Below are 24,291 nucleotides of genomic sequence, written 5' to 3'. Positions count from 1 at the left end.
ATGTGTTGACTCCAATACAGGGGGACTTCGAACTGTTGCTCCCTTCCCTTGCTTTCAAGTCCACCTTTGCATGCTTATTCCCAATGGCTACCTCAAGCACTTCCAATAATCAACACACGAAATATATTCGTAGACGAGTCCAAGTATCTAAAAGTAAGTCTACTACTAGAGTCTAGGAGGTGGGAATCGTCTCGCCAGCTCGCGCATTTCGGTAGTTATATGACAGCATGTAAAGTATGGGAAAAATCTGAATTCTTCACTAGCCCAACATCGAAGGGCCATCGAACCCACTGTAACGAGTTGCTTCTTCAGCTTGCTTCCGCCGCTGGCGTCTAAGCTGTTTCTTAAGACTAAGCACTGTAGCCTGTTGAGAAGGGTCCTGCTCCAACCGTAGGATATGTGTTGTAATACTGTAGGGTGAACGTCAGGAAGTTACATATACTACAAGGCAGGACACATCACCTGCGAGGGCCAAGTGCGATGACGGGACAATCTTTCAAATGGTGATACGGACCTTCACAAACTGGGCATTGCGAGTTTGATCTATGCTTCTTGGAGGAGGATGACTCAGCCACAGGCACAGGTGACGGCCTTCGTTTCGATGGCAGAGCGGATGGCTCAGCAGTTCTACTCTTCCTCTCACTGTCTTTATCCGTGACGGAAAACAGTGTCATCTGTCGCCCAGATTTCTTAGCCTCGCCTGCAGGTCTGGAAGACGATACTACGGAAGGCTTGGTGGAGGAAGATTCGAGCGGGGCGATAGAAGAAGAGGTGGATGACTTGGATGATGCGACTGTCTTCGGTTGCTGAACACCTAATGAATCACGAGCACGTTTCTTTTTTTGCTTGACATAAGCCTGGTTGCTGTTGCCGTTTGCGACAAGTTTGAGCGGCTGACCAGCAAGAAGATGGCCATGCCCCCTTTTAACAAGCGTCTTCTCTATGGCATCGATAGCAGCTATCTGAAATAGGCGTGAGTATCTTGATGAGGCCATGTGAAGCGACATTCATACCCTGACTGCCCATGGCTCATCCGACTCATGGTTCATCAGTATTTCCCTGTACTCCACAAGATTGGTGGAGTCTTCGGTCATGTAGCAGATCCCCTTTCCATGGCGCGTGTCACAAAGACCGCAAGGCAGGTTATCCTCATCTTCTTTTGCCAAGGCCTGTTCTCGATACTTGGCCCTGGCCTTGACTTTCATCTTCGGCTTGTGAGAGGTCGGTAAGAGTTCGTCAACCATGTCCATGTCCATGTTCATTGAGCTAGCACCCGAATCACTTGCTTGCGCACCAGGCGTACCCGCATAAGCGTCGGAATCGCTGGATGTGTCTGACTTCGAAGATCGATATTTTTTCTTTTTCCTGCTCTTGTCGGGCGTGTCCTCCAGACCTTCAATGTGATCAAGCTTTTGCTATAGAAACAATGAGCCTTGCACATTAGCAAGCAGATGTCACTGGAATCACCTGAGGGAATATAGCAGCCGCCTTCCTGCGAGCGCCTCTGCCTGTGACTTCGGTTACCTGCTCCGCACCTTTCGCAGCGGCTATCCGCTCAAGTGCTAGGGCCCAAGAATCGCCCTGTTCCGTATCCTGAACATCCTCTTGGATCTCCTCCATGGTATCCTTGTCTGCCGCCCATACCTTGGCAAACGCGAAGGAGAGCCCAGCCTCCTTGGTGGCTGCCTGTTGATCACCTTCTACTTCAGTCTTCTCGATGAGTTTCTCAACGTCATTGTCGACGTCTAACATGAAATTTGAGCCCAACATTCGTCTAACGGCGGCAATGCTGTACGCACAAGTTATGTCCTTCGAAGATTGATCTCCTCCTCCTTCTTCTTCTTCAAACAGGGCTTTAGCTCCAAACGTGAGAATCGACTGAAGATCTTCGCCAGCACCGTCGTCGTCATCCATCTTCTGAACAATTAAATGATCGAGAACAAGCTTCTTCTTCCCCATTAGCATGATTCGTTCTAAAATGCCCTGTGAGTGCCAACAGACAACAATACGCGTGGTGATTCATGCCTTCAGCTGAATTCTTGACCATGAACTTAAACACCAAGCATGTCTTCGTCTGTCCATACCGGTGAGAGCGAGCTATGGCCTGAAATATGACATTACAAAAGTTAAAAGCCTAACGGGAATCATGCCGTACCTGCAAGTCCTAGAATGCCAGATCTAAGTTAGGGCAGCCAATCTAAATAGATCTGGCCATACACACCTGGTGAGGGTTGAAATCAGGATCAAATATGATGACCGTATCTGCAGTATACAAGTTGATTCCGACGCCGCCCGCTCGAGTACTGAGCATGTAGATAAAAACATCCGAGTTAGGTTTGTTAAACTCGTCCATGCCCTTTTGGCGATCGGCCTGTTTGGTGTTTCCGTCCTAGAAAGGGTCAAGGTCGCCATTTGCATTCAATACGGGCATGAATAATTACCAGGCGCAAGTACTTGTAGCCTTCACCTCTCACGAAGTCCTCGATAATATCAAGCGCCATAACAAACTATGGAACATAGGTCATCAGATTAACCTACCAGACAGTGTTCCACTCACCTGACTAAACAATAGTATACGATGACCTCTGGCCTGAAGTTTAGGCAAAAGCATCTTCAAAAACCGCAATTTAGTGCTAGCACCTATCAGTCTCTCGTGAGCCTCTGCAACGGTAAGGTTGCGAGGCTCGATATCCTCAGAATTAAGATATGGATGTTGCAGGCATCTACATAGGGATGAGTACCAAATATCAACGACTAGGCAGTGGTAAGCTAACTTGCGAAGTTGCATCAACATATTATTCAAATTGGCCTTGCCAACCAAGGGTTTTCCTGCTTTGGTAGTCGCAGCCTGGGTTAGACTTCGGAGAATGTCCAAGTTTTGACCTACAGAACGATAGTCAGCGTATGACAAGGTAAAGCCACCATGGAAACGTACTCAGGATAGACCTATATATTTCCTTCTGCAGAGGAGCCATGGAGAGGGGAACGATGACCTCGTTCTAGAGAATGTAAGAATACAACCGAACTCATTAGGCCAAACAAACCTTAGGGGGAAGTTGTAAAACCTCGCTCTTGATGCGCCGCAAGAAATAAGGCTTGAGTCTAATATGCAGCTGTCGCACCAGTTCCTCATTCAGCTCTTCATGCTCTTTCTCCAAGGCCTCAAGGTCACTCCATTCTTCGGGATCGAGGAAGTTCATGAGGTTGAAGAGCTCACGAATATTGTTGTTCAGAGGTGTCTACAACGAAGTTAGTCGCTGATTGTCATGCAATCGCGGAGGTATCTTACTCCAGTCATGATCACGCGATGAATTGAATTCAGCTCGTTAAGTTTTTTGAACAATAGACTATGATCGCTCTTCACTGAACCGGAGTCAGCGATATTGTTCATCATTAATACTGGGTAACTTACAGCGTTGTCCTTCGTCCACAACAAGGACTTCCCAACGCGGAATGCTCTTGAACACCGAGTTGAAATCCCTGGGGTTGACGAGGGTTTCATAAGTGGTCACCATCACATGGTACTTGGGTTCCGGACCACCCTTTCGATCAGAGGGATGGAACAACTCATATTGAATGATGATGTCCCGAGCCTTCGCTTCCCCATAGAACGGTACTACTCGTAACTTTGGTGCCCAACGAGTAAATTCCCGAACCCAGTTTGTGATGGTAGAGTTGGGAACGACGACAAGTGCAGGAGCTCCTTGCCATTTATCGATGATAGCCCCGAGGAAAGTCACGATCTGGACTGTCTTACCCTGTGTAAAGTTGAACATGAGTAAGGAGGAATGATGTTTACTGATGGGCGTACCAGTCCCATCTCATCGGCAAGGATGCAAGGTTGCAAGTTCCACCAATTGTCACAGAGCCAATCAAAGCCATCCATCTGGAAGATCATTAGCATGCCAGCCGGACCGAGAACGCTGAAGAGCAAACCTGGAATGGCAGAAGTTGTAGTTGACTGTTCTGACCAAGCTTAGGTTGACGTTTCTGACGAAGGGCGTGCTGTGCATATCCATCCTTCACTCTGTTCTCCAGCTTCTTGACATCTTTGTCCGATTTTCGAACGAAAATTTTCTGCGAGTCTATAAAGCGTTGGAAAGCTGCCTTGAATGCTAAGTAACCAGGCTCGTCAGGGCGGGGGGGAGAATCCCAGGTTGCTATTTCGCTAATTGAGTCGCACAGCGACAAGCCGGAAGAAATATTCACCTTCATTATAGCCCAGATCATCCCATTTGATAAATGCCCATGCGATATACTTGATGTCTTTGATGTCCAGCTCCGACTTATCGACAGTGCTCAAGAAATCATCTACATTCTCCATACAGTCATCATTAGGTTGTTCACCTCTCGACTGCGTTTTCACCAGCTGATCCTGGAGCTCCAGCGGCAAATTCAATTCCTCGTCGCTCTCCACGACCGAGTTCCTTTTACCTTTCTTTCCACGCCCTGACCGGTTGATTGTCCAGAAAAGTACGTCCAGCACACGATCTGTGGTTTTCCATGCAGGGGGAATATGACGTTCTGCATCTGGCAAAGGTCGTAGAGACGATACCGACCTGGACTTGGCCTCGACCTCAGGAGTCTGACTGGCATTGGCCTCCAATGACACCGGCTGAACTGGTATCTCATTCGCGGAAGAGTCGACCAGCATCGTATCTTGTTCTGGAGCAGGGTTATCCAACAATTCTACTTTGGGCCCGGTCGCAATGAAATTTTTGAGTTTCATATATGTTGTAGATGCCAACCACATGTGTGGAACCCATTGAGTGCGCCGATAACTTCGTTCGTTCCATTTCACAAGGTACTCCCGAGGCAGCATGCTCTTTGGATCTGGAGAGTTCGCGGGTGAGTATTGTGGTTCAACGGCGTTGGGAGGATATGGACGCCATGCAAGAATCTTGTCTACGGTGTACTCATACGAGAAGCAATCCGCACAACGCCATCCAGTCTCGAGTTGATAGAAGGATGCAAGCTTGATCTCGTCAAGAGAAGCCGGGTCATCAGGTTCGAAGGTATCTGGGATAGGAAGATGACGATAATGGGCGAGACGCTTGCAGGTGAAGCATCGGTAAACAAGCTCTCTTGCAGGGCTTGATCCACTGTCAGCGACATTCTGCGCAACGTCAACCATTTCGACATCCTGAGTGAGCCCCGCAGGTTTAGGTTCCGAAACGGCGGGCGGTGCGGCAGGCTGTCTCGTGATGGTTGAATCGGCTTCTAGAGCAATCTCCTTGCAGCCCATACAAATTCCGCCCTTCATGCAGTTGGCACATATGAACTCCGTAGTCTGCACAATGTCGAGCTCCTTGCGATTTGGAAGTTCGGAGTCTGGAGGGTTGTGACCATCGTAACCATCTGGCTGTTGACTCTTCCATTCCTCTTTATCGCGCGCACGCGCTGCACGGGTAATCTCATCTTTCTGGGTCTTTGCGAGACACCGCCAATGAACTGCAATAGGACACTTTAGGCTGTGTTTTGAACATCAGTATTCAAGTGAGAGTTGAGTCAGTTTGATCATACATACCATCGAACCCAACCACCCAAGGACTGAATGAGATCATCCTCGTTCCCCTCGAACCCATAGTCATCTTCCTTATGAATCTTTTTCCTGCCTTTCTTCGGCTTTTCCAACTGCACATGAGCAGGAGCTTTGTGGCACTTCTCGCAAATGTCTCGATGAGCGCGTAGCAATTCCGTATCCTCCTCATAGGCATCAAAGTCAAGATCCGCAACAGAACGAAAGATGCCATAAGCAGGTCGGGAAACAGGTCCCCGTTTGAGTCGCCTTTGAGGTTTCGCGGCTGACTTGAACTTTCCAGCCCTCTTGTAAGTTGCCATGTACGATTCGTCATTGCTTTCACTGTCACTAGCCTCTTCAACGTAATCCTCTGCGAGGTTAGTTTTTGCGTTCTTGCGCTCACGAGTGGACCTGCGAGCGGGAATGACATCTATGACGTCCTCCTGCTCGTATCCTGCTAATTCATCCTCCGATTCGCTCATATACCGGCGAACACGCCTGCTGCGTAACTTTTTGGGACTGAAAGGAAGCTTTGATTGAGTTGTAGCACGTGACATGCCTTTGCCCTTAGCAGCTACAGCTCGGACAGGCCTAGAATTGGCTTTGCGGGTGGGTATGCTCTGTTCCTGGCGGTATTCGTCTTCGCTCTGGTCATCCTCTTGCTGATCAGATTCAGAAGGTTCCGTAAGATCAGACAGGGAGGCCAAAGACGACGTATATTCCCGCGCCCTTGTGCTCCGGGCAACACCATTGACCATGTCTATGGTGATGATAGTCCTGATGCGAGAATCCTCGTGCACCGCGCTAGAGGATGGGTCAAACTCTCCGAGTTCTCCATTATCTTTCTTTTGATCTGCAAATACAAATCATGAGACACGCGTTATACACGCCACTAAAGTGGAAACTGGCCGTATTCCTCAACCAGGTCGGCATATTCGGCCTGGAAGTCACTAGCAGGAAGCTATATAAGTTACACATTAAATCTGCAAAAAGGTTTTAGGCAAGCGATGCGTACTCTATATGCTAGCCCATCCTTGAAACGCACAAAGTAGGACAAGTGGGTGCCTTCGTAGTGTTCGCCTACTACAGCGTCAATATCATCCCTGTCGAAGGTAACGCCTTCTTTGAACTCTTCAGGAACAGGTTTATACTGCTGCCTCTGCAATTCAGACAAGACAGGAGGCTCTATGAAAAAGGACGCTTTGGGGCGCGTCTTGGGAGCCATCGGAATGTTGGTGGACGCGACGCTATCACTAGTAGGTGGTGCATCAGGAGAACTGGATTTTGGTGGAGTAAAAAGTAAAAGAGGATCAGAGCTTGGAGAAGACATGTTGGGAATGTCTCTCAAAAAGTGCCGTTTCCACTTTGAACCCGAGTGCGTAGACACGCTCCGTCACAGAAATGAATGAGTTTACAGCAAGACGCGTGTGATTTGTCAGCTCGCGTCTTCGCGTTTTCTCCCAGATGAAGAGGCTTACTAATTGGGCAACGCTACTAGCGTCTTCTCATGAAACATCGACAGCAGGCAATTGCATCAGTATACAGAAGCTATATTCGTGAGATTAGACGATTGCCGCATGCTTACCTTCGGTGAGGCTCATCCTCGGATCAGTATGAGCACTGTTAATAGCCCGTAGTCAAGTTTTCCGTCTGAAGGCAGAGGATGGCTGCCGCGCTGCGCTGTTGACCGAATGTGATGATCGCAGGACGGGGAAGCTGAAGAGAGTTTCAAAGGCGAGGCTATTTTCGCCCAATACCAATTTTCATCTTATTTCTGGTTAGACCATACAACAACTCCGTGCAGCAAATAATGGCAACCACCAGGCCTTTAATCGTATCCTGGACCTTGCCTACGGACGAGTAGGGAGGCTGAGGTGGGAATTGATGGAGGTGATGAGTTCAAGTGTCCGTTTGCATTGCTCGTGATCGCCTGATAACGTTCCGATAGCCCTTACTGTCTGACCCAAACGCACCACTTCCTCCACCAATCATCCCCAGCAAAGAATCCTCGCGCCCTCCCATATACTCCCAAGAGCTTACCGCACTTCTCACATCGGGTCTGTCCCGCAGGAAGAGACCTTTGGTACCTGGCGACCTCAGCTTCCCGCCAATACTTCCCGAACGTGCAGACCCTAATTCATCTGATGCCCAGATACTAGGTCCTTTTAGTAAGCGCCGGGAAGTAAACGCTCGCTGGAAGTACTTTGGACAAGAGTGGAAGAAAGTGCTCCCACCTCTCCAGATCTCCGTTTTACCTTCTCCTCGAAAAGTCGGCGACCAAGGCAGCGACTTAGGCACTCCGACTGCTGTCAGGAAAATAGGCTTTGGCGGTACCACTGTCCTCGAGGAGCTGGTTCAATTAACAACAAAGCCGAAGGATACATCTGGTGCTTTCCTTCAGAGACGATGGTTGCGTAGGAGATACCAGGAGTTGTTGGGAAGGCTACCCATCCTTACATTCATCTCAGCGCAGACCAAGAAGCCTGGCGGCTTCTCGGTGTCATTGGCACCGAATGCGCTGAAGGCACGTAGTCAAGGGAGATCATTACCGTGCGCAACAGACGAAGATGTAGCATGGAATCAAAAAGTATCCAGCGAGCATGTAAGGCACTAGCCGGAAGCCGTGATCATCAGGAAATCACAATCCACGAGCAATCGCAGAGCGACGTCATTAACAAATGGTCGGGGAACTTTCAGTAGCTCGGTGCAACGGATCTCCAGCGCGATCTACTCCGTGTGGCAATTTTGCAAGTATGGAGGGGATATATTACCCACAAGGTACTAGTTATAAATATACAAACATAACTAGATGCTCGAAGTCTGAATGAACCTCAACTGATGTCTGCGGAACTCTCCAGTTCCAAGCCGTGTAGGTCAATAAGATACCTGCTATAATTGTGGTCTGCGGCTTTAACTGCTCCAGCTTCGCCAATTGACTGATCCACCCCACACTGAAGATTGAGTATGGTCTTATACTCATCGAAGGTGAAATTTTGGTGTTGACGGATACTGTCGAGTAAACCCTGGTTCGACTCATAAGCAGTTTGTCCCGAACATGCAAAGATGGAAGTGTACCTGAGGTGTCAGGAAGAAGAGTGAATAATAACTCTTCGCGCGCTCAAACTCGGCATGCTGCTGGTCGTCGCCGATAGTCCGTACGCTCTGCTGCAGTGCGAGAGTGTTTCGTATGATCTTCCTGATACCAAAACCATTCGCCATGCGCACATGTCGAGCATTAGAAATAAGGAGTTGTTCCATTAAATGTTCAAGTCCAGCAAAGACAAATCTGCGAGAGGTGAGAGAATTACTTATGTGAGGTGAGGGACAGATATTTACCGGTGCTCCTCCTTCAGCATCGCTGCTGACACAAACTCGTTACAATTGCTAATTTCGGTGTTAAGGTCCACGATGTACGGGTCAGGCTCGCCAGCTTCATGGTCGATATTGTAATTACCCTGCAATCAATTAGTAGGATGATAGGTGTATATGCAATTTAACACCAACAAGACGCATGGCTGCATCCAAATAGTGCATTGTTCGGCAGCGAATGTCGATCCTAATGGTATGCAGAATAATCTCGGCCAGTTGGGAGTACGTCTTAAGCAAAGCACTGAACCGCCTAGATATATATATAAGCACGATGGTTAACGTCATGATCAGCACACCCACATTGCCATTTCTCGCGAAAGGGGAAGGCTAAGTTGTTCGTCATAAGTGCCCTGCGACAAAAAGGTAGAGATTGCCGAAGGAGTGAACAGCATCACAACATTGGCGGACCCCAGTGCCACAGGTGTAGTCGGCGAGAGTGTGCCGTCTGGAGTTGACTTCAGCGCATTCAGCTCTTCTGTGAACCATGCCTACAGATCAATTGAATCAATGTAAGAAATTCATACATCCTGTGCAACTGACCACACTACGGTAAAGACCACACAGACCCGCCAAGTTGCGAGTTGAAGAAACCAAGTCATGCTTGGCTATCTGAGCTTGACCGAGGTAATTCAGTTCCAGATGTGTTTCCTGTCGACTAAGCTGTCGCCTGATCACATTATTTGAATGCTGCAACACAACTGTCAGTTTCACCAACATCTAAAATGTGCGATACGCACGGGTGTTGCGAAGAGCTCTGTTAAACATGGAATCAATTCCGATTTTTGTGCCCACTGAGCTGCCAACACGAGATGTGATGTGTCAGGGATGTTAGTTATTGAAGAAACCAGGTCTTGGAACTTGTCACTACAGCGCTGATAAAATTGAATGATTACCCCAACAATCAGACGAGAATAACTCTCTCGATGGAACGGAGTTGTGCGGAGCATCGCGCATAACGAGTTTATCAGTGCCATAAGCTGTGTAGTTGCCTGGATAACCATGCATCAATGATCAATGTTATAGCATAGCATCCACGAAAGCACGAACTCTGAATATTGGTTTTGGACTAAATCGGGATGACATCTGGTCATATTGGAAAGCATCAGGACCTAGTGGGACTGTGAGTAAGATTAGGTGACATGAGAGAAATCGACTAACTTGTCACTGCGTGATGGAAAAGTTCAGAGATGCGCTCTTCCAACTGTGGCAGATAAACTTTGAGGACAAAGTCATCCAGTACACCACTTGCAGAGCGAGCGCTTTCCACACCATCCGGGAGAATTTCGGCGACACGGTTCAAGAAAGCAAGAGTGGGTTGGAAAAGTACGCTAACATGGAATGCATCCGGCTTGATCAGCAAACGATGATGCTGCCCAACACCTAATAGACGGTCGTCTGTACCAACTGTCGACAGCGTTGCCTGGACAGCACTATCGGAAGAATTTTGCACAAGACCGGGCATGGTATCTCGAAGGACCCGAGTGAGCTCGTCCTCGTGACGTCGAAGGACTTTGCCCGTGGATTTCATGTCAGTATCCGCAAATCGGAATACGGGCTGTAAGTAAATTATCAGTGTGAGAAATGCAACAGTACTCTGCACGGACCTTTTGTTTGTCCCTCGTAAACCGACCTTCTCGTAGAACCTCATTGATAGACGATATTGGATTTCGCCCCGCCACTGATCCTTGTTCCTCGTCGGTTAAATAGTCATGCAAGAGCGCCCGAACCTGTAACCCACTTGATATGTTAATCATAAAATGATTGCGCTACATACCTCAGCTTGTACTGGTAACCATACATCGGCGAGTGGAAACAAAGCTCCCGGTTTGGCACCGGACGAGTCCTTGAAGTCTTTTCGCTGAGGGAATACAGGTCAGTATGAATCTCTTTTGCAAGATAAAATATAACATACCGATCCTATACGATTAGCAACCTCATAAACTACCCTTAATCCCTGGGTTACTGCATCAAGCTTGGAATAAACAGTCCAAAAGAAGTCCTTCAATGTTTCCTGATCGACTTGTTTCGTGGAAGACTCTAGTGCTGCAAGACGTAGGGAAAAGGTCCGGAGGAGAACACCTTTTGCTGGCATCGAAGGAACAACACCATCTGGAGTGATGCCGACAGAATCATTAGCAACGAAAATATATCCACCCTCTGACCGTCTTCCTAGGCTAGCTGCGCCGAACAGAGAAACTCTCTTGGACTCTTCTGTTCTTTCCTCAACTTCGTCCAAGGTACACTCGACCAATGAGTATATCTCGCCTTGCAAACGCTGTGCGACAATATCGAGCGCACTCCCAAGCTTTCCCAAGACTGCAAGAGACTCCAGTAGAGTTTCGATGTAGGCAAAGGAGTCACCTTCCGGGTTTGCATCAAGCTGAGGTGCCTGAGTTGCAAGCGCAACAAGATTAAGATTCGACGAAGAAGACGGAGCAGATGGAAGAGATGAGGAAGACAAATCCTGAACAGATGCATTGCTGCGAAAGTTCGATTCGCTGAGATCATGGGGAGGGTCGTTTGGTCGGAGTGCAAGAGAGTTGAGAAAGCGAGATAATCGGGAAGATGCAAGTTTCAGTGAAGACGATTCAGGAGAAGGATATGCAATGCCATTCGGAGACGGTTGTCCACTTGATTCATTCTCAAATTCAACCTTGGGAACTTCGAAGACAAGTCAAGGCGAGAGTTGCACAAATTGGGATGACTTACAGGCTGTCTGATTCGGCTTAAAGGCAGCCCACCGCGACTCACACCAGAAGGATTTGAGATAAAGATGGTTGTGAAGTTCGTCGATCAATATTTCTCGTAGAGCCTGCTAAGTGATAAGATGTTGCGTGTCGCTAAGTAATTGACAAACGCACATTTTCCTGACCAATGAGATAACTTCGCAGATCTGAAACTGCTCCAATCTCTTGCATGTCGGGTTTGTTGATCAACTTGAGGCTCCGCACAAGGAGAACTGATGCTTGAAGTAACCTTTTCTCCGACATGAGGGTCTCGAGTGCGTCGGGCACCGATTTCAGATGCTCGCTTCATAGATCGATAGTTAATAGGTGAATCAATTGGCATATTAAAAGAAACTGACATCTGATCCAACAAGCGCATCATCTCTTCTAACACCTGTCCTCTTGACCACAATTGAACAAGATCGGCGCGCTTATTTCCCAAAGCTTCCTTCGCTTCCATAAGAGCTGTCTTCGACTGCTTTATTTGTGTCTGGGTAAGTCCAAGGTGATTGAGAAGAGCGGCGTGATGCGGAAGTGCATCCGCAAACGCCTTGTGGTGCTCTAAGTACAAACATTATTGATAAGGACACGAGTGCAGAGCTCGGGGCTTACTGTCTACTGATCCTTTTAATGCATGGGAAAGCATTACCTTGGTTTGTCGAAAAGACTCGATGCCTTTGCCTGTCGAAGAGTCATCGACTAGTGACAAAGCCAAGTCGACGTTGTTAAACTGCAACGATTGCAAGGTCATATCGCTCAGCTACTGGTTGACAGTAGAATCCACGCCTTACATCAGGGTCAATGACAAACTCCCATTCGTCCTTGATCTGGTCAAGCACAGCTACAACGCAATGTTAGCATACGATTAAACAACTAAGACATAAAGTTAGGCAGGTTCTGACGATTAGACTCCTCACCGTCGATATCTCCTGCTTTAGCCTTCCCGGTTGCTTTCCGGTATGGCATTCGCTCGCGGATGCGCTCTTGCCTCCTCATCTCCAACTCCTTCTCCCTCTGCCTTTCTTGTTCATATGCTGTATCTTCGTTACCATTTGTTATCGCACGTTTACGAGCTCCAGCTTCCCTGAAGGCAGCCATGACGGAAGCTAGTGCAGGGGTTGTCGGGGAAGTCTCATCATGAGCGCTAGATCGCGAAATGTCCACCCGGGGCCTATTATCTGCAGTGCCTATACTTCCGTTATGGTATTGCGGCGCAGCTGACGAATCCGAGCGCGTTGTGCTGGAACTATCTCTACGGTCTCTTGCCGCGTGATCTTCAAGTTGGGTTGCTCGAGATGAAGTGGAGGCTCGCTCCGAATATTCAGATACCTGACGCGGTCTCAGCTCTGATCTTTGTGGGCGTAGAGGACCCTTTGGTGATGAAAAACCTGAGCCCTTGGGTGATGAGGAGGCAAACGTGTTGTTGCTGGGGGCTGCCTGACGTGATGGCGGGCGCGCGATCTGCAACGGTCTAGTGGTCGGATAAGAACCGTTTGAGTTGTTCAGTGAGGGAACGCCTGTCGGTTCGACAGGAAAGGTCGGTATTCGAGACATCTGAGCTGTATGACCGCGAGCCAGAAACGCTTGTTTTAACCAAATACGGCCCAAAAACTATTACTCACCATTTTCAGACTCGACAACGGTTTACTAAGTTACTACTATAAACACTGACGACGGTCTACTAATTCTAGCTGGTATAGTGCTTACCGCTAATTCTGGCTGCCAACAAGGTGACGCGGCCTTTGACTTAGAATATAACCTGAAACGTTACGAACCTTCACAGCAAATCTCAGTGAACCCTGCCAGTGACTCGGAATTAGCTCAGGTGTATGCAGCATGACCCACGACACCAAAACCAGTTTACCCCCATTTCTAGAATCCCTAGCACCAGATTCCAGCGTTCCATATATAAATGCTCTTTGTCCTGCCAGTGATGATATACCACCTGTACATGTGCACTGGTGGCCTTGCAAACGAGTAGGTGTGTCACCCTCCACAATTCTGCTCTTTATACCAGGTAGGTTCAATATAGCACTTCCACCCGAGCTTATTTTGGACGACTACAGGAAATCCTGGAATGATTGACTTTTATCATCCATTTCTCACTGCAATACACAACCAGGACAGGTCTGGGACACTGGCGATACTGTCGCATTCGCATATCGGACATGACCCTGCTGCGCCGGCAAGCCACACTCCATTTAATCATACGTTGCCGTTTCAGATACAAAATTCCCTTCGAATTTTTGATGTTATGAGCCTCTCTTTTGGTGCCAATACACGTACCGTGATCGCTGGCCACAGCGTTGGTTCATGGGTAGCTCTGCAGGTACCGTTTCCGAAGTGTCCCACTGTGTTGCCTCTCCAATGCTCTTTGAAAGGTCTTGAAACTACGATCCACTGCCGTTGCAGGGGTTTTCTTCCTTTTCCCGACTCTCACAGACATTGCTTGTACACCGAATGGTCGACTCTTGTCGGTTGGTAGTTGAATTTTGGTAGTAGTCATACTCACGATTCCTGTCTTCTCTCAGCGATTGTTTCGGCCTCCGTTTCCGCGCATTGTATCACAGGTTGCTCGGTTATTGCGTCTTATGCCCCTAACCATCCTTTGTCGGTTGTTTCCACAATACCCGATCTCCCAAGCTCGCGTCCTTCAGTCATTTCTGCTATCTCCTTCGTCGATATTTGCGGCGATGACGATGGCACACGATGAAATGCTCAGCATCAGAGAACTGGACGTTGCCACCTTGGACACATATCGACATCAGATTTGGTTTTACTTCGCAGAGACCGATGACTGGGTTGACCAAGGAAGAGAAACGATTCTCCAGGTCTTCAAGGCAGATCCTGGCACTGTGAAAGTCGTGCACGGACACTACGAGATCCCGCATGCGTTCTGCATCAGTGTGTCCTTGTATTCAATTTTCTGTACTATTTTGGTACTGATTGTGATCGATAAACCATAGTGAAGAACTAGCAGCGGAGTGCTATGAGTGGCTCGTTTCTGGGGGATTTGTATGACATTAGACGCACTGCCACTTTTACCCTTAACCACCAATTATATATTGCGCTGTTTATCACGCCGTTCTGCAGTTCTCTTCCATTTTGCTTTCATTGATAAATACATATTGAGCTACAGTTGCAGCAAAGTTGCAGTACTACCAGCAATGTTGTTATTAACCTGGGTTATAACGTGTACTATCCCTTCCGGTGCAATTGGTACCCCACAGAAGTGGGTAGTCATGCAAATGTCACTGTAAGTCAAAGTGAGCTCGAGAGTCAAGCAAGAGCGCAAGTTCAGTCTGTATTCGGCGTAATAGATATGTCTACTCAAGTACGAGGGTGCTGGTTGTACAAAGGAGGGGAGTATATGCATGGCCCGGCTTGAAGCCGGGCCTGATCCGAGCCAAACCGGACGTCGGAGCTCACACCAGCAATATCCGCTGACGTAATCTTACCAAGCAGTATCGCGGGCGGGGGCCGCAGCGTAGCGCCGTCCGATCTTACCACTCCTGCACTTCACGGATCCCTCGTAGTATACTTTCGCATATTTGCCTTGTTTCTATGGGCACTGGTCTGGATGTTTGGTGATGAACCAGATTCCAAAGCCTGATACTAGAAGTTCAGGCTCAGGGTGAGGTCGATCTTCCGACTCGGAACAGCACTTCACTGGCAGCACTTATTTTGACTGTCTTTTGGTATTTTTAATCAATAAAATGACAAGGGGACACCATAATATATGCCATTTAGTATATTACTTACCTTTAAGCAATGGCTATTAATTGAGTACACCAAAGACATGGTGTAAAAATTCGTGCAGCATCATGACAGGATTGACTCGGATGATTCTTGTTTGCCTATTAAATGATCAATAGAATGAAATACGGTGGTGAATCAATTTGGTAGAGGGGGGCACTGTGCATTAACTACCACTTGATATTTGATCAACATCCCTCTCCTCCTCCCTGGGATTTGATTTATTTAATTTTTCGTGAATCACCGACGTTCAGTTCATTTCGTTCAAATTCGTTGGCATCAAGAGGCTAAGTAAGTACATACTCAAAAATAGGGACTATAAATACCAAGGATTCACAAAAGCCGCAAAAAAAGAGTAGAGTTTTGAATATATCAACAATAACGTGTTCACAATCAAAAGAAGTGTTGTGTATGATATGATCAGCATAGCCAAATCTCAAAATGTAGAATATCAACGTATTAGACTGTACTTCCTTCTGTGCAGCTTTCTGTCGGTTGGGCCAGCGCAACATTTTCGGGCTTGGACTCCACGACCCGTTCAACATTTACTTGGATCTGCTTCAAGTTGATGGTCAAAGACGGTCAGAATACTTCATGGCAAGTCTACGAACTGTTTTCCCCCGTTTTTCATTTTGAGCCCTCGGAATGTAAGAATTAAGCTGCATCTGCGATTTTGTGATATATATATATGCCAGGTTCGACTGTGATGATGACCATGGCACTTACTACGGGAAATCCGTGTTGCGAGCGCAAAGTCTCAGTTGTATTTTCCCAGTCCTCCGAAAAGACAATCGGCAATGGATGATCGCTCGAAGGATCATATTGCTTTCCATTTCTTATATGCTGCCTGGCATTAAGGCTGCAGCAGAAATTTAGACCTAACTAACGGATACCGCATCAGACATGACAGTTACTCACGTGGCTAAAAGCGAGTTTGCATATACTGCTCCAATAATATCCCCTGGTAGGTGAGATGCATTCGTAAGGATTTAAGATGTCTTACATTTCGCTACAACGAAGTGAAGACCCAGGAATATGAGGTTGCCAGGCATAACCAACCACTGTAATATTTCAGTAACTGAACTTAGCAGAAAAATTACAAGATGCCCACGCAGATCAATGATGCGATGGCAGCAGCACTGCAAGGAAGGCGGTGTCAGGATATGATCGCGGCTCCATTGCATCCAGATTATACCTTGTCATTGATCCATTGCGAATCGTCCAGAGTGTCAGGGTGTCGACGATACGTATGGTGCTATCAAACAAGTAAACACCAGTTCTGCATGGTTTAAAATAATTTACCTTGTAACCACTGTACGATTTTTGCGAAGGAAATAGCACATGAATGCTGCGATCATGATATCCACGAACACTGAAAGTGAAAGGCCCACGGTAAAAATCCACTGCAGAAATATCCAATCGATATATTTGGTAATACAAAGTTGGCCATCACTTACACGTGACAAAGGTTGTTGAACGAATGCGGTATATGATTGTAAGCGGATCCTGAGGGGAACATGCTTCGGTAGCCATCAATGGCATGTTTAAACACTGCTCACATCATGCCCATCGAAACTATTTGATGAGATGCGCGTAATCAGAAGAGCTACAAATGATGGTGTTTAATAACTTACCATTAGCCGCAACTGAAGCAGAATGTCAGCATTAGCACACGTAGTAGTTGATTCGCTAAGCACTGACATAAACGAAAGAAAGCAAGTGTAACCTGACATGAAGATTAGTACATCATCAAGTAAAAAACACTTGAACATGAACTCACAATTGGGACCGCTACAGCAAGTCTCTTCTTTTGTACTTCACATCGACCAACTTTAGTAATGGGGAAATATTATTGAAGAAAGGTACGAACGTCTGTAGATTCGGTATGCAAAAAAACTGAGACGACGAGTGAGGGTAATGTATTAGCTGTCTAACATAACTGACCTTTGGACGAGGAAGGTGATCATAGCCTGGCGAATATTTTGCTTAGAATCAAACAGCTTCACACGTATGAAAACACACAGTAAGCCCGACTGCAGGCTAGAAGGGCCTATATAAGGATAGTCCAATAGGTCTAGATTACTAATACTCACACCAACACTCCTAATAGCACATTAAATTTCCAGCTGATAGTGAATAATGAGACCATGCGTACCAAGGGATATTGTCAGATTCATTCATATTACTGTAGGGCATAATGATGGAATCCCACAGGGCGATTGCCACAAATGCAGAATGACACAAGTCAAGCAGCCTGAAATTATATTGTCGCCGAACTTGTGCAAAAAGTCGCTTGAACGTACCAAGTCGCAATGACCTATGTAGGCAATTAAAAAGTGGAAGCTCATAGAATAATAATTTCCATACCAGAGACTTGGCACGCAAAGACTCGTAAGAGTACAGCCGCCAATACACGAAGAATTGCATGTTTACACAACCCGATAAGCTATGGAGACTTGTGTCAGTCAGGTTGTATATCGAGACTAATCACGCACCCGAAGGCTAGTAAGCCACCGAGGAGGATGGGTCCACAATCCTCAACAACGTTGCTAGACATTGCAAATACGACAAGCGGAGCAGTGGGGTAAGGGGGTCTAGGACACTATGACCTCAAGGTATAAGTAGTTTGCGGTGGTGAGGCGGTGAGAAGGAAGGAGTTGATTTAAAGTAAACATGCACATGAAGGTCATGGTCACCGATACGTCACTATCCTGTGCCCAGCTTCCGATTCGTGCTTCGAGTTCTTGCTTCGGATTCCGGAAAAGCTATATTATAGGCTTCCTATTGCTTCCTGCGGTGTCAAGCTTGAATAAGAGGCACTGGATGTACATACATACTTTCATCACGCCGCAGATTGATGGCCATCAGTAAACCGGTGAAGTTTTGATAAGAGTATGTAACTCAATTGAATAACAAGAATCAACATATTGATTCTGCTATACCGTCAATCCTTCGCAAATGCAAGAAGTTCATTCTCGGTGGGCGCCATAAGATCTGGCCTCGAGGCAGCTATCTATTCGTCGCGATAACTTCACGGTGAAACGAATAACGCCGTGCCAAGACTGCTAGTAACCATAGTTATAAGCACCTGAGCACCAATCAATACCCGCACCTCCATTGAGGGAAAAGCGCTTACTGCCCGAAGACCGCATGATGTATGACCGGAGTTAATCAAGATGGGTATCTGCATAGCACCTGTCATTCTGTAATGCTACAGATAATGATTGTGTTCCCCCGGCCCACCGGGGTTACCGGTTACCCCAAAGCACTGCTGATTGCATAGAAAGAGTCAGTTCCGCTCCGACCATAGAAACGTAACCCCACATAAGCCCTCTAGTTAGAGGTGCTACTAGTATCGCTTAAAGTTCGCGCCTCTAGTTAGTACCGGTTTCACTGATACAGGGTAATTTAGAATTCAGTCCTCCGTGCTCCCGCGACGTGGGCCACGAACGATGTCAACATCCATGAACAGGAGTAACATTGCATTCTTGATCAAAGAATAAGTTGGCCCATTAAGTGCCTGGACGAGCACAGCTGCCACCAAATTGCCCTTAGCGTATTGAGCGCAATGGACTCTTTAACGACGTGCCAATCAATTTACTGCCCCCAGGATGAACTTTGACACCGAGAGTTTCGGTGTCCGTGGAAACACCCAAAGAAGACAGGTCTGCTGGGTCAATCCCACAAGTGCCTTCTACAGTAAAGAGAAGTCTGCTACATGTGTGGTAACCCTGGTGCTCACCGCGTTGTTGATGACATGGTATCGAATCGAGACATCCTATATCGGAGGTGATGCATGTGATATTCGACATAAACCACACCAAGCACGGCAAAAATGATCCCATAATTCAGGGCGGGAATGAGTACAGATACGACGTGGAGGGAACATTGTGTGAGCGTCAATAAGTCAAACGGAACATGAACTGGAAGCTATACTGTTTCGTATCAGGATCCCAATATGACCAGTTCCAATATCCGGCATCGTCAGCTTCGTCTTCTATCTCGCGCGCAGGAATGCGAAAAGCAATTGTCTCATACGGTTCAGCAGCCACCTAACATCCAATAAGCAACGTGTGACTTTGTAAGTAATCGCACCTACGATCAGATACTGGTATGCCTTGTTCGGGGGCTCCCTCTTTTGCTCCCAAGCGCTCATAAATCGTCGGCGAGGGATTACGTCCGCTTTGATCTGGGGAAGGTGGACCTGGACCATCATACCTTCTTTGCCTGTATCTTTGTCCCGCACTTTTGTTACTCGGTAGCCTGGGCGTCCTATTTTGAGGAACACCTTGCGTTGTACATTGCTTTGAGTCGGGGCAATCATCAACTGCGTGTCCTTAGCATCACGAGCCGCACGACGAGCGAGATTGGTCTGATGCTTCTTTCCTTGAGTATGAGCCAGGTATGAACCTTCGTTGGTATGAAGCGTCAGACAGAGACGACATTCGAGGCCACCCAAGTGATTCCTTAAGATATAAGGATCCTAAACGACACATCAAGTTATCGTTGGAGTGCAAGAAAAATAAGAGCGTACTTTGGCAAGATCGATCGTCTCAAGCGCAAGTTTGCGTAAACGTTCACGCCTGTCCACATTGGTCTCCGAAGCCCCAGCGACACCACCTCCACCGAACTTGGAGCCGACACGGTTCTAGAGCAAGGTGAACTTAAATTCTCAAATCACACAAGACATGACTTACTTGAAAATCTAGAAAGATTGATAATCGAGGGATGTCATTAGGGACAAAGAGAGCGACTCACCCATAGTAAGTTTGCGAGTATGATGAGGTGGTTGGAAGAGATGGCTGGTGCTGACATAATCAGCTTCTTGTAATTTCTCGGAGTCGCTCAAAAGTAAGTAACGGGCAAGTTGCAGTTCACCAAACTCGCAGCCGTAGGGAAGATATTTTCAAGCTTCCACTCCATTACGTGTCGAACGGTCAGATACTACGTGCTGCAGTGTTGACACCCCCAATCCGGGCATTTATCAAGAGCATGGCTGGCCAGAAACGTGCCCCAGAGGATAACTCGCCCCGCAATGTCAAAAAGAGTAAATTTATGAAAGACAGGTTAACAGATGTATCGGAAAAACCTGTCCAACTCGTATCCAATCTCATGGACGAAGAGGTTGATTTTCCACGAGGAGGCGGAACTAGCCTAACAGCTGCAGAGGTTAAGACTATCCGAGCTGAAGCTACACAAGAAGCGAACGAGGAGCTATTTGCTGTGAGTTCTGCTCGTCTTACTCCAAATGAGCTTGACAGAGCAGAATTTTTTGTAGGCGTCTGGGAAGTTTCAAAAAAAGAAGAGTAGATCTGATGCCAAAAGCAAGGCGAGTGTTACGTCGAAGAGAGATGTAGTTCGCATCGAGCATCTCAATTACAAGGTAGCTTTCACATCATGAAGCTGGAGAGCAGGGACTCAATCACGCATTTGCAGCGCATTGTTCCGGGTATGAAATTGCTTGGTCAAATCGCATCGATACAACCGCTGGCTCTCATTATATCCCTACCGAACCAGCTCATGGGTCACGTTCCTATCACACAAGTTACATCTCAGTTGACTAATCGTCTCGAATCAATGCATGAACAAGAAGAGCCTTCAGATAACGAATCGGTTGATGATGGGGAATCCGATTCTCAGACGGAGGTGCCGGATTTGTTTCAACTCTTCCATGCGGGACAATACGTCCGTGCAATTGTGACCAATGTGCACGCATCAGGGTCTACGGACGTTTCTGCAATCGGAAAATTAAGGGATGAAGCCGCGAAAGCTAGTCGTCGCATCGAGTTGAGTCTTGTACCCAAGACAGTAAACTCTGGAGTCCTTAAAACAGATCTCAAACCTGGCTTTGTGAGCAATATCTTAGATCACATCATTTTATCATGATTAAGCCTCGCGTAGACACTCTCAGCGGCTGTGCAAAGTGTAGAAGACCATGGGTACATTCTTGACATCGGTGTACAGGGCTCCTCTGGTTTCCTATCCTTTAAAGAGGCCAAAAAAGGTGGTTCCGACTGTTCGAAGCTTCATGTTGGCCAACTGCTCGATATCGCTGTCGTGAAGATGTCCAGCAACGAGAAAATATGTACAGTTTCGGTCGATCCTCAAGTGATACAGTCATCTTCAGTCAGTCTTGCTGATCACGATTTGCGATTTTCCTCACCATATTCCAATTCACAGATCACAGAAGTCAATAATGTCACCTCCATATTGCCAGGAATACTAGGTCAAGCATTGATCACGGGAATGTCACCAAGTGGTATCAATTTACAGATACTTGGTTTTTTCAATGCAACAGCTGACGAGTTCCACGTACCCACTAAACCTGCCAAAGTATTCAAGATAGGGCAGAAAGTGAAGACCCGAATACTGTACGAAATTGCCGGAAGTTCACCGCCGAAGTTTTCTGTGTCGCTCTTGGATCACATTGTCAACTTGAAAGAAAAACTTTCCACTGATGATACTGCCATTCACTTGGCGTATCCCAATGGCACGATCTTGGATGCTATTACTGTGAAACGCGTAGAGCCGGAACGTGGACTCGTCGTTGAAGTGCAGCCTCACCTTGATGGATTCATTCATGTAAGGTTTCACATCATTCTTTATCCAAAAACTAATTCCTTGATAGATATCTCACACATCTGATGGACATGTTCCAATGCTCTCTTCCTCCTCAGGCCCATGGAGATTGAATACCATTCATAGAGCGCGTGTCATAGGCTACCATCCGTTGGACGGATTACTGCAGCTGTCCCTCCGACCCTCAATTTTAGATCAAAGGTTCCTTCAGGCAGGTGATATACAAGTCGGAGAGGTCCTGAAAGGCACTGTCAAACGCCTTACGGATTCTGCCCTATTCGTGTCGATCTCTTGTAATGCGGATGGAATCATATGGCCAAATCACTACGCAGATATACCACTTAAGCATCCATCAAAAAGGTTCAAGGCTGGAGGCAGCATAAAATGCCGAGTACGCAATTGATCATTAGATGTGATGCATGCTAAGGAAATCCACAGGTTCTTGCCGTCGATCCCGAACGCATGAGAGTTGAGTTGACGGCTAAAAAGACGTTGATTGAATCTACTCTACCGGTCCTGACCTCTATTGAGGAGGCGAAAGTCGGGATAATCACAGATGCAGTAGTGTACCGAGTTGTGGACAAAGGCTTGATTGTCCAATTCTACAACGATCTCAAGGCGTTTGTGCCGTCTCGAGAAGCAAGGTTTGTTCAATTTCGTCATTGGTTTTGGTTTTGATTGACGCTTTACTTCGCAGTGACTATTCAAGCAATTTGAAGGACATGTTTATCGCGGGAAGAGTCGTCAAAGTACGAATTTTAACCGTTGACCTGAATCCACCACGAGTTGTCGCAAGCATTCGTCAAGCGTCATTACCAAAAGCTGTCAAGGTGGCCGATACCAGCGACATTATATCAAGTCCTGTCGCAGAGAGTGTAGTAGCGGTCCACAAAACACCGCGCGTTCCGTCACTACGTTCATCTCATGCTCACGAGTCCATCCCTTCAAAGGCACTGGCTAGCAAACGTAGCAGTCCATTGCCACAAGTAAAAGCTGTGCCTACCCAGTCGCAGTCGATGCCGAGATCTCACACTCCCGAACAAGCTGCGCCTTTGAAAGTTGAAGGGTTCTCCTGGTTCCCTGGTGACACCAGGTCTGATGCGGAGTTTGATGAAGCTTCTTCTTCCGACGAAGGCAGCGAAGAGGATGACTCAAGCAAAAAGAAAAGACGCAAGAAGAAAGAGATTGAGCAAGATCTCACCGCTGACATGCACTCAAAGCTTCCAGAATCAAATGCCGACTTTGAGCGGCTCCTCCTGGGCTCCCCAAATTCATCCTATCTGTGGGTGCAGTACATGTCTTTCCTCCTCCAACTATCCGAAATCGATAAAGCAAGGGAGACTGGCCGACGAGCAATTCAGACCATCAGTTTCAGGGAGGAGGAAGAGCGGCTCAACGTTTGGATTGCTTTACTGAATGTCGAAAATGTTTATGGCACAGATGAGTCACTGGAGGCCGTCTTCAAGGATGCTGCTAGACACAACGACTCCAAAACTGTCTATCTCCGTCTTGCGGCCATCCTAGATCAGAGCGAGAAGCATGAGGCAGGTTTGTTACCTCGGCTTCACTACTGTACTAATGACGAGGCACGCAGAAAGCAGAGGATCAGTATAAGCGGACGTGTAAGAAGTTCGGCCACAGTTCAAGAGTGTGGACTTTATTTTGCGAACACTATATGCGCCGCCGAAACTTGGAGCAAGCACGCAAACTATTACCACGTTCACTGCAAAGCTTGGAAAAGCGCAAGCGTGAGTCGTTTGATGGCATTCTTGTATTCAGACTTGAATGAGATGTACAGACTTGAAAACAATATCAAAATTCGCTCAGCTCGAATACAAACTCGGCGATGCGGAACGAGGCAAGACTATATTCGAGGGGATCGTAGACTCTCATCCGAAGCGCTGGGACTTGTGGTCGATTTATATGGATATGGAAGCAGGGCAAGGGGATATTCAATCATTAAGGTAAGCACTCATGCCTCACAAAGTGCCCTCACTATCATAACAGTACGCAGAAACATCTTCAATCGTATATTTGGCATTAAGATGACTAGCCATAAGGCGAAGTACGTGTTCTACCACTTAGTAGAATTGCATGTGCTAATGTCGCATAAAGGTCATTTTTCAAGAAGTGGCTTGAACTGGAGCGGAGGATCGGGGATGAGGAAGGTGCATCGGCTGTCAAGCAGAAGGCAGTCGAGTGGACACAAAAAGCTGCATCTAATTCACAATGAGTCAAACTCGAGATGTCGCAAATGTTGATGCATGTCACAATATATATGGAGAATATTCGATGTCGAACAACGAGGAAGAAATGGAGTAGCGTAGAAGTACGAAACGA

At 47.1% G+C, this 24,291-nt stretch overlaps 7 protein-coding genes across 7 annotated transcripts; 3 read left to right on the top strand and 4 right to left on the bottom strand.

The window, feature by feature from the left end:
- Positions 1–109: 109 nt before the first annotated feature.
- F5147DRAFT_662949 (uncharacterized protein) lies at positions 110–6,937 on the bottom strand. The gene is made up of 20 exons (XM_041434835.1): positions 6,537–6,937; positions 6,431–6,482; positions 5,528–6,374; positions 4,210–5,471; positions 3,937–4,160; positions 3,812–3,886; positions 3,413–3,758; positions 3,290–3,363; positions 3,045–3,239; positions 2,936–2,999; positions 2,775–2,883; positions 2,558–2,723; positions 2,442–2,507; positions 2,222–2,389; positions 2,156–2,164; positions 2,026–2,104; positions 1,800–1,973; positions 1,468–1,745; positions 1,014–1,415; positions 110–962 (listed from the first exon to the last, which is right to left on the bottom strand). Exons 1-20 carry the CDS (start codon positions 6,849–6,851, stop codon positions 459–461), a joined length of 5,409 nt encoding a protein of 1,802 aa, XP_041300069.1. The 5' UTR covers positions 6,852–6,937; the 3' UTR covers positions 110–458.
- Positions 6,938–7,017: 80 nt separating this feature from the next.
- On the top strand, positions 7,018–8,325 carry F5147DRAFT_662942 (uncharacterized protein). Its single transcript, XM_041434834.1, has 4 exons — positions 7,018–7,111; positions 7,159–7,255; positions 7,304–7,411; positions 7,470–8,325. The coding sequence occupies exons 1-4, from the start codon at positions 7,029–7,031 to the stop codon at positions 8,133–8,135; spliced, it is 954 nt and encodes a 317-aa protein (XP_041300068.1). The 5' UTR covers positions 7,018–7,028; the 3' UTR covers positions 8,136–8,325.
- F5147DRAFT_662939 (Sec8 exocyst complex component-specific domain-containing protein) lies at positions 8,326–13,176 on the bottom strand. Its single transcript, XM_041434833.1, has 18 exons — positions 12,534–13,176; positions 12,408–12,457; positions 12,229–12,346; positions 11,976–12,177; positions 11,752–11,920; positions 11,600–11,702; positions 10,803–11,551; positions 10,665–10,748; positions 10,495–10,617; positions 10,049–10,445; positions 9,938–9,999; positions 9,628–9,879; positions 9,431–9,577; positions 9,191–9,378; positions 9,026–9,140; positions 8,858–8,976; positions 8,597–8,807; positions 8,326–8,544 (listed from the first exon to the last, which is right to left on the bottom strand). Exons 1-18 carry the CDS (start codon positions 13,168–13,170, stop codon positions 8,353–8,355), a joined length of 3,918 nt encoding a protein of 1,305 aa, XP_041300067.1. The 5' UTR covers positions 13,171–13,176; the 3' UTR covers positions 8,326–8,352.
- An 82-nt stretch (positions 13,177–13,258) lies between these two features.
- F5147DRAFT_662932 (uncharacterized protein) lies at positions 13,259–14,865 on the top strand. Its single transcript, XM_041434832.1, has 5 exons — positions 13,259–13,633; positions 13,683–13,945; positions 13,998–14,093; positions 14,148–14,520; positions 14,583–14,865. The coding sequence occupies exons 1-5, from the start codon at positions 13,453–13,455 to the stop codon at positions 14,591–14,593; spliced, it is 924 nt and encodes a 307-aa protein (XP_041300066.1). The 5' UTR covers positions 13,259–13,452; the 3' UTR covers positions 14,594–14,865.
- A 779-nt stretch (positions 14,866–15,644) lies between these two features.
- On the bottom strand, positions 15,645–17,929 carry F5147DRAFT_785757 (uncharacterized protein; the record flags this gene model as incomplete). The annotated part of the gene is made up of 14 exons (XM_041442924.1): positions 15,645–15,927; positions 15,984–16,037; positions 16,099–16,231; positions 16,291–16,315; positions 16,376–16,433; positions 16,484–16,511; positions 16,568–16,627; positions 16,675–16,824; positions 17,118–17,187; positions 17,243–17,268; positions 17,486–17,626; positions 17,676–17,689; positions 17,740–17,818; positions 17,868–17,929. 14 exons carry the CDS (start codon positions 17,927–17,929, stop codon positions 15,832–15,834), a joined length of 996 nt encoding a protein of 331 aa, XP_041300065.1. The 3' UTR covers positions 15,645–15,831.
- Positions 17,930–19,093: 1,164 nt separating this feature from the next.
- Positions 19,094–20,174, bottom strand: F5147DRAFT_662920 (uncharacterized protein). The gene is made up of 5 exons (XM_041434831.1): positions 20,131–20,174; positions 20,070–20,077; positions 19,907–20,020; positions 19,472–19,855; positions 19,094–19,424 (listed from the first exon to the last, which is right to left on the bottom strand). Exons 1-5 carry the CDS (start codon positions 20,132–20,134, stop codon positions 19,272–19,274), a joined length of 663 nt encoding a protein of 220 aa, XP_041300064.1. The 5' UTR covers positions 20,135–20,174; the 3' UTR covers positions 19,094–19,271.
- A 28-nt stretch (positions 20,175–20,202) lies between these two features.
- F5147DRAFT_6216 (uncharacterized protein) lies at positions 20,203–24,285 on the top strand. Its single transcript, XM_041432629.1, has 12 exons — positions 20,203–20,595; positions 20,651–20,755; positions 20,809–21,222; positions 21,274–21,498; positions 21,553–21,954; positions 22,001–22,342; positions 22,390–22,595; positions 22,649–23,499; positions 23,550–23,699; positions 23,750–23,915; positions 23,966–24,016; positions 24,067–24,285. The coding sequence occupies exons 1-12, from the start codon at positions 20,365–20,367 to the stop codon at positions 24,182–24,184; spliced, it is 3,261 nt and encodes a 1,086-aa protein (XP_041300063.1). The 5' UTR covers positions 20,203–20,364; the 3' UTR covers positions 24,185–24,285.
- Positions 24,286–24,291: the final 6 nt, after the last annotated feature.

The sequence above is a fragment of the Suillus discolor genome (assembly GCF_016758755.1).
Source record: "Suillus discolor strain FC423 chromosome Unknown F5147scaffold_1, whole genome shotgun sequence".
NCBI lineage: Eukaryota > Fungi > Basidiomycota > Agaricomycetes > Boletales > Suillaceae > Suillus > Suillus discolor.
The sequence above is the reverse complement of the archived record's forward strand: the minus strand, read 5'-3'. Positions and strand labels throughout refer to the sequence as shown.